General features: G+C 35.2%; 1 protein-coding gene and 1 pseudogene across 1 annotated transcript; one reads left to right on the plus strand and one right to left on the minus strand.

Annotated features, from left to right (window-relative positions):
- The first annotated feature begins 429 nt into the window (after positions 1–429).
- LOC136412303 (piggyBac transposable element-derived protein 4-like) lies at positions 430–2,157 on the plus strand (annotated as a pseudogene).
- Positions 2,158–6,325: 4,168 nt separating this feature from the next.
- LOC136412304 (piggyBac transposable element-derived protein 4-like) lies at positions 6,326–7,303 on the minus strand. The gene has a single exon (XM_066395331.1). It carries the CDS (start codon positions 7,301–7,303, stop codon positions 6,326–6,328), a length of 978 nt encoding a protein of 325 aa, XP_066251428.1.
- Positions 7,304–9,463: the final 2,160 nt, after the last annotated feature.

The raw sequence follows: 9,463 nt of genomic DNA on the forward strand, positions 1-9,463 counted from the left end.
CCACTTGAAGCCTGGTCTTTTCTTATCTCCTCGGGTATGCTAGCCTCCATTGTTGAACATACAAATGAAAAAATTACCGACCTAAGTGTGAATTATGGAGATAATTGCACATTTGTTGATCATGTAACCGAAGTTGAACTCAAGGCATTTTTGGGCCTTTTGTACCTTTCTGGGGTATTCAAATCTAATCACGAAGACGTAGATTAATTATTTTCGACAGGTTGCTTAGGTAGGCCGATTTTCCGGGCAATAATATCAAAAGAACGCTTCTTATTTCTTCTCACAGCAATTAGATTTGACAATCATGAAATAAGGGAGCAAAAGAAAGCCAGTGGTGATCGACTTGCAGCAGTATCCTCTTTGTTTAACGCTTTTATAGCGAACAGTATAGGAAACTACACCTGTTCCGAATATGTCACAATTGATGAGATGTTAGTTGGATTTCGGGGCAGATGCCCGTTTAGAATGTATATGAAAGCCAAACCAGTGAAGTACGGCATCAAAATAATGTGTTTATGTGATTTTAAGACACATTATTTAGTAAATGCTTTCGTGTATACAGGTAAAATGAACGAGTCAAATCCTCGAAAACTGTTCATACCTACCAGATCAGTACTTGCTTTAGTGGAACCAATTGCTAATAGTTACCGGAATGTCACAGGGGATAACTGGTGTTGGGAAAATATCCAACATCTTCACTTAATAATAACGTTCTTTCTTTGCCAACGTAAACCTTTCTTAATCACCCTTAAGGGCAGTGTTTACATTATTCAAATCCATGCACATTCCACACTCTTCCCACGCTCATAACTCTTCTCAACCATCATTTTTCTCACACTTTCATGGCACCGTATTGATAAGCAGCTCTTATTCCCTTGCACTAATAATTCACACTAATTGGTATGACTATGAGGTGGTAAAAATATAAGGTTCATATTCGGTGGGAAAATTAAGTTTTTTGAGTTGGCCTAAGACAGTCTCATATAGTCTCTCTCACAACACACAGCGCCTCGTCAACACCTCTCTAACCCTCTTTATATACTCCTACAGCCTTAGTAGGGTCTCAATACTCCTCTCACTTAAAATATAACATTTCTCCTGTTTCAAAAAACTCCCAATCGTCAAAGGTTCTTGATAATTGGTGGTCACTTGTGGTCTCTAATTTACCCTAATTTTACACTTTGTTATGACTTTTGTCACCTGTGCAGTAGTGTTGGAGTTTTAGTTAAATAAAAAGAAGTGTTTTGTTATCAAGTGTGTTTGTTCTACATTGGTTCAGCGCCATATAAGCTGTGGTCCTTCGAACAAAAATAAAATATAAAACAAAAGAGATACAGTTCACCTCGGCATTGCCAACCAACTGTGCCCCCCTTGTGTCTGGGGTGAGACAGCAAGCACAACGCAAACTTGCCCCGTTCAACTGGTTCACCTCATTAGAACTCGTTGGTGAACTCAAGAAACTTCGACTTACGTATGTGGGCACTATGAAGAAAAACAAAAGAGATTCCTCCACAGTTTCAACCAAATAAAAATTACGAAGTTGAGTCTAGTCTGAAGAGTCTATTTGGTTTTACTCGAGAGAACACAATCGTGTCATATGTCCCTAAGAAAAATAAAAGTGTGATTATGTTGTCAACCATGCATCACGACAACTCTGTTGATCAGGAGAGTAAAAAACCGGAAATAATAGCTTTTTACAATGCGACGAAAGGAGGTGTTGACGCTCTTGATCAGAAATGTGCCCTTTATAGCTCAAGCCGAAGATGTCGTCGTTGGCCGTTGGTAATTTGGTACGCTATAATGGGTATTGCTATAATAAATAGTCATATTTTTCACGCTGCCAATCCTGGACTAAAAAAAAACCGCTCGGACTTTATGAAAGAGTTAGGGATGAGTCTCATCAATGAGCAATTAAAATTACGATTTGCCATACCCAGTTTGTCCAGAGAGCTTCGTTTAATAATCTCGAAAGCTTTAGGAACAGAAATGACTTTGCAAGATCCGCCTAGACAAGAAGGACGTGTTGTGAGACGTAGATGCTACTTGTGTCCTAGGAGTAAAGATACTAAACATTCTACAGTTTGCTCAGAATGTCATAAAGCAATCTGCAAAACTCATTCTCTTCAACAAGTCATCTGTACTTCATGCAAAGAATAAGTAAGTACTGTATAATACAGCAACTTCTATATTTCTGAAATTATTGTATTATAGTTTTATATGGGTTAAAATCATGAATGTTCTTTTTTTTTGCATGAAGTTTGAATATCCTTTTCTTCGTTGCAGATGAAGCCTGTATCATTGACAAACAATTCCCAAAGCGGTAACTCTGTATTTTATTTTTTTTGTTATATTTGCGTAGAAACAAACAGTTATGTTATTTTTTTACATAAATCCGAATATATGTTTATTTTGAATTGAAATATTTTATTTTTTTGTAAATCAAAGTATTATATATATCCTCTGAGTACCATACATTAATCGAAAATGTAAAATCAAATCACAAAATTTGTTTTTGTACAAAAAATATAGGGGGTCACTGGTGACCCCACGATAGTAGTTATGTTAGTGTAAAGGGACGATAGTAGTTAAGGGTTAATGTATTGTCATTAAGTAACAACTTTTTATAAATATTTTATTGAATGTATCATTTTTTTCAATTGTGTTAATTTGTTTAACTTAATAAATTAATTATAATGGCTCAATTTACATCAGCTGAACTTGCGGATATGCATCTTATTTACGGAATGGTAGATTGTAATGGAAGAAAAGCTTCGCGTTTGTATGGAGAAAAATTTCCAAGACGAGTCATTCCGCATGAAAGTATCTTTGCTAGGATTCATAGTCGTCTTAGAGAAACAGGCAGGCTACAACATCGCAGACGTTCAGGCCACCCATTTTCAGCGAGAACTGTTGAGCTTGAAGAAGCTGCTCTTCTACAAGTGGAGGTAAATCCTTCCACCAGTATCCGGGCTATTGCACATAATACGAATACTGCACGATCTACAATTTGGCGTATTCTACGCGAAGAACAACTTTTTCCATACTATCTTCAAAAAGTACAAACTTTAAGCCCAGAGGACTACCCATATCGACGACATTTTTGCCGATGGTGGTTACAGAAGCATTTATGGCAACAGAATTTTGGTGAACAAGTTCTCTTTTCGGACAAGGCATGCTTTACGCGAGAAGGCCTTTTTAATAGCCATAATAGTCATATATGGAAAATGGACAACCCTCGTGCTATTGCTTTTCACAATAATCAACGGCAATTTTCGATAAACATTTGGGCCGGAATTTTAAGTGATAACATAATTGGCCCTTATCTGCTCCCACCTCGTCTAACTAGCCATATTTACAAACAATTTTTAAGAAATATTTTACCAGTACTTTTGGAGGATGTGTCACTAAATGTTAGACAAAGAATGTGGTTTCAACAGGATGGAGCACCTGCGCATACACACCTACACATACACAAGCACGATAAAAATAACGACTGTAACAGTTTGAAGACTACAAATTTAAAAGAATCAATAGCTAACTACTCTCAAATCAGTACTATTAAGGTTTTGTAAATCACAAAATAATAGCTGTCAAAATACATAGTTGCTTAGTTTTTGTTTCAAATGGCGGTTCAATGATCATGGCTAACTTGAAATTTTCCGTAGAAATTTGTATATGTAAATAAATGTTTTGCGCGTTGTTCTAACTTTAGGACGCAGTAATAATAGTTTTACCTTCCGATATTCTTCAACATCGTAATTATAGTTTATAAAAAATAAATAACTACTATAACAGATTGCTCAAAGATGTGTCATGGCCTACTTATTATTCTCTGTAGATCTGTGTATGTAAAATAAATGTTCTGCTCTTTCTAACGTAAAGTCGAAGTAAGAAATATTCACTACTACAAATAATTACCTATAAATCAAAAACCGTTAACTTTTTGTATTGGACATATATATGAAAAAATATAGAGAAAATACAAGTTATTTAAAATATAAGTTAACATATAGGGTGTCCCATTTAAAATATTTGACTTTTTGCCCGTCAAAAATTTAAATTTTTGATCAAAATTGTTCGGCACCCTGTATATTAATAATGCAAAGTGACCAGGTATCCAAGTGTTAGTAGACCATCATTCACTTGCTATTTAAAAATTATCGTTTTGATTTGCATATTGAAGTAAATATTACCATTTCTTTGCTAGTTGATTTTTTGAAAAAAAAAATGAAAGATTCATTATTTCAAAAACTATGAGAGATAGGTATATATGACTAAATGCAAAAAAGGCTTAGATTTTTATGTAGAATCAAATAAAAAAATAAAACGTATACTGTCTAATTCAAAATAAGAAAGTTGGTTTCCATTCCGCGAAAATAAGACATACTGTATACATAAACATAAAGTACTTAAAAACTACTAACAAAACTATGAAACTTTTATATTTAAAGTTTTTTTGTAACTCTTACAGTTTTTGAGATAAGGTACAGGGTCACCTCTCGGTGGCCACCCTGTACATACTTAATTAATTATGAGAACTAGTTATAACACTGATTAAATTCTTATTAAATACCCCTACATCTAAACCTAACCGTTTCGAAGATATTTTGATTTAAAAGAAAAATCTTTCTAAAACACCATTTCTTCAAAATATAAAATTCTCAGGTATTATTGAAGCTGGCTTTATGAAAATTTGTTGACATGTTAACCAGACGTGATAGATTAGGTTAACGAGAAAAGTTTTTATAAATATGATACAGGGTCTCCAAAAAATAATGTAAAATTTAAAGAATTTTCAAAAGAAAAATGTCGCATATTTTAAAGTGGAACACCCCGTATATTTTTACATGTCTAAATTCTAAATTTAATTTTTAATCGATTTCTATTAAGTGTCCCTATACCTAAAATTAACTATTTTGTTGTAATTTGTGAGTTTTTAATATTAGATAATAATAACTCGACATATCTTAGTCGGCTTTGAAAAGAATATGGCTAGTTACTCTTACATTGACGTATTTTAGCGAGAAGTCTCATTTCTTAAGCAGTACGACAGTTAGTAGTGTGATCTTTAAAATATTTCAAAAAATGGAGTGTCACCATATTAGTTTAACCCCAAAATATAAAAAATTAAAAATAGTTACAAGTCCAAAAGTTTCTAATGAAACAGTTACGTAAATCACGCGTATGTTTATTTTTTCATATTAGGACTTACAAATGTGCTGCTAAACGGTACCTCATCTCGTTATAAACAAACACAAATACATGTGTTTATATGAAACTTTGATTGTAATTTATTTCACATGGCGACGTCGCATCATCGAGGTGTTGGGTGAAAACTGCTAACCACACCACTTACATATATGATTTCGGCTATTTAGCAATTTAACTACAACCAATACTTAATTGCTGCTGTTTGGTCCAAATTTGGCGCTTGTACGTGGTTGGGTCGATTCACCCCTTTCGATACGATAACCGTGAACTACGTAGATCGTGGACTGGATTGATCGATTATGAAGGACCACCCTGAGTTCGCAGTCTCAGAGACACTGTTTTCGCGTATAAGAGAAACCAAACCTTCTTAACTTAAAAAAGGTTTATTGGTAACATTAACAACTATACAATATCGAGAAATACGTTATTTAAAAAATGTTGACGAGAAGAATCTAGCACGCACGAGTTCGTGAAGAGATAGCGAGAAAAGAGAGCCTCTTCAGTTTCGCACCCTCCTTAAGTACTGATACGGAGGTGCGACACCCATAGACGTACCCGCGATAAGGCCCCATTTGCGGCTTCTAGGCTACCTTGTCGCGTTAAAGCGTAGCACTTAGAGTCATGGTCACTGGGCTTTTATTGGAGCCCAACCATTGTATTCGTTTGGCGGTGCTTTTAACCCTTAACTACTATCGTCCCTTTATACTAACATAACTACTATCGTGGGGTCACCAGTGACCCCCTATATTTTTTGTACAAAAACAAATTTTGTGATTTGATTTTACATTTTCGATTAATGTATGGTACTCAGAGGATATATATAATACTTTGATTTACAAAAAAATAAAATATTTCAATTCAAAATAAACATATATTCGGATTTATGTAAAAAAATAACATAACTGTTTGTTTCTACGCAAATATAACAAAAAAAATAAAATACAGAGTTACCGCTTTGGGAATTGTTTGTCAATGATACAGGCTTCATCTGCAACGAAGAAAAGGATATTCAAACTTCATGCAAAAAAAAAGAACATTCATGATTTTAACCCATATAAAACTATAATACAATAATTTCAGAAATATAGAAGTTGCTGTATTATACAGTACTTACTTATTCTTTGCATGAAGTACAGATGACTTGTTGAAGAGAATGAGTTTTGCAGATTGCTTTATGACATTCTGAGCAAACTGTAGAATGTTTAGTATCTTTACTCCTAGGACACAAGTAGCATCTACGTCTCACAACACGTCCTTCTTGTCTAGGCGGATCTTGCAAAGTCATTTCTGTTCCTAAAGCTTTCGAGATTATTAAACGAAGCTCTCTGGACAAACTGGGTATGGCAAATCGTAATTTTAATTGCTCATTGATGAGACTCATCCCTAACTCTTTCATAAAGTCCGAGCGGTTTTTTTTTAGTCCAGGATTGGCAGCGTGAAAAATATGACTATTTATTATAGCAATACCCATTATAGCGTACCAAATTACCAACGGCCAACGACGACATCTTCGGCTTGAGCTATAAAGGGCACATTTCTGATCAAGAGCGTCAACACCTCCTTTCGTCGCATTGTAAAAAGCTATTATTTCCGGTTTTTTACTCTCCTGATCAACAGAGTTGTCGTGATGCATGGTTGACAACATAATCACACTTTTATTTTTCTTAGGGACATATGACACGATTGTGTTCTCTCGAGTAAAACCAAATAGACTCTTCAGACTAGACTCAACTTCGTAATTTTTATTTGGTTGAAACTGTGGAAGAATCTCTCTTTTGTTTTTCCTCATAGTGCCCACATACGTAAGTCGAAGTTTCTTGAGTTCACCAACGAGTTCTAATGAGGTGAACCAGTTATCCCCTGTGACATTCCGGTTACTATTAGCAATTGGTTCCACTAAAGCAAGTACTGATCTGGTAGATATGGACAGTTTCCGAGGATTTGGCTCGTTCATTTTACCTGTATACACGAAAGCATTTACTAAATAATGTGTCTTAAAATCACATAAACACATTATTTTGATGCCGTACTTCACTGGTTTGGCTTTCATATACATTCTAAACGGGCATCTGCCCCGAAATCCAACTAACATCTCATCAATTGTGACATATTCGGAACAGGTGTAGTTTCCTATACTGTTCGCTATAAAAGCGTTAAACAAAGAGGATACTGCTGCAAGTCGATCATCACTGGCCTTCTTTTGCTCCTTTATTTCATGATTGTCAAATCTAATTGCTGTGAGAAGAAATAAGAAGCGTTCTTTTGATATTGTTGTCCGGAAAATCGGCGTACCTAAGCAACCTGTCGAAAATAATGAATCTACGTCTTCGTGATTAGATTTGAATACCCCAGAAAGGTACAAAAGGCCCAAAATGCCTTGAGTTCAATTTCGGTTACATGATCAACAAATGTGCAATTATCTCCATAATTCACACTTAGGTCGGTAATTTTTTCATTTGTATGTTCAACAATGGAGGCTAGCATATCCGAGGAGATAAGAAAAGACCAGGCTTCAAGTGGATTGGACGGTTTCGTTTGTAGAGCAGGTCCACGAAGACCGGGAAATTGTGTAATAATATCTTGTGCGCGAACTCTTGATGGTGCTGGAGGATTTTTAGCCCACTTATACCTGTTGCGTCCGTAGTAATAAGAAGTATCACCATTTGATGATGAATCAATTTCGTCGCTTGATAAATCACTTTGATCGCTCAGATGAATTTCTGAGGCCGTATCATGTTCGGAGTGTTCACTTACATTGTCTGAATCATTATTATTATAGTCACTATTAGTATCAACATTCTCAGGTGTGTCACTTAGATTATCTACAAAGTCATAAATATTGTCCGAGGTTACTGTAGCACCGCTAATACTTAGAAAATTATCTGCCATTCTGATATAATAACTAAATTATTATAGACGTAAGTACTATCGAGGGGATAAATATGACCCCAAACCTAAATTACATGCAATCAGTTCGACGGATTTTATGCTACTAAACGGAATCCTGAAGTAGGTACTTAAGAGGGGAAATACATAGAACGGCAGCGTCGTAAGCCGAACGGCGTATCGGGAATCCCCAGAAGAACAAGTGATGGGGTCGAATTTGACCCCACGATAGTAGTTCAGGGTTAATTTAGTTTCTAAATTTAAATCCGACAAAGTATAATGCTGGAAATCCCAATCATAAACTAACTTCCCTCAGCCGAAGATGGGTGTTAAGCGCTGGGAATTCCAACAGTATTATCCAATGGCTGGGGTCGTCCATGGGCGTAACATCAGTTTCTTAAATTCACTTTGGGTATTTAAATTAATAAATAACATAACTATAATCCATGATATAACAATACGTCGCGAGTTCTAACAGCTGCCACAAACACGCCGGTAAAGATCAAAGCCGAATCGCCAGCGATAAGAATTTAGTAGATCTGTAATCGGATTATAAGCAAAAACGCAATATCGCGTCGGTGGCGTATGCAATGCACCCTAATGCGAAATTGCGTTTTTGGCATTGAACGTGTTAAACGAGTTCTACTGTAGTTACGTCTACTTTACCAGCACCTATGCAAATACGGTAGAGTCCGATTATAACAGACATTCCAAATATAACATACTATTTGTCTGGTCCGTACCCACTTCAATTTAACTTCTATGTAAAATTTACGATTTTAACAGATTCTTTTATAGCAGATATTCCCGACATAACAGACTATTTTTTAAATCCCTACAACAATAAATGACCGGTTATAACAGACTTCATAAATAATCATATAGATTTCGAAAATCTATATGTATGGTAGAACACCTCTCGGAACATTCTCCACATTTTAATATATGGATATTTATTAAAAATATATGGAAAGATAGACCAACGAGTTTACTATTACCCGACCGTATCTCTGCTCTTCTACATTTCAATTGTACGTTCCTTTTCAGTAGTGTTGAGTTACCCAGTCTAGAAGGGAATTTCCCGACATTTGACCATTAGCAGCGGCGGTAATAGTAACCTCATTCGACAGTAATTCATCGCATATCATTTATTATACCTACAAGTGAGCATTCCTTATTTATGTTAAGACAATTAATTAATATTATCTCAAGATGATAGAGGGTTGTTTATGAATTCCTTTAACGTAGGCGAGAAAAAAATATTTGATGAAAATGAAAGGATTTGATAACCGTGGGAAAAAGGTTGGAATATAGTTTATTAGTTCTCTTAAAAAAAATATGCTCTTATGAAGCTGATGACGAGCTT

This window comes from Euwallacea similis, chromosome 11 (genome assembly GCF_039881205.1).
Source record: "Euwallacea similis isolate ESF13 chromosome 11, ESF131.1, whole genome shotgun sequence".
Taxonomy (NCBI): Eukaryota; Metazoa; Arthropoda; class Insecta; order Coleoptera; family Curculionidae; genus Euwallacea; species Euwallacea similis.

What these genes read in the sequence shown, in the direction of transcription:
- LOC136412304 (XM_066395331.1), bottom strand. Translation starts at nt 7,303, where the DNA reads ATGTTAGTTGGATTTCGGGGCAGATGCCCGTTTAGAATGTATATGAAA.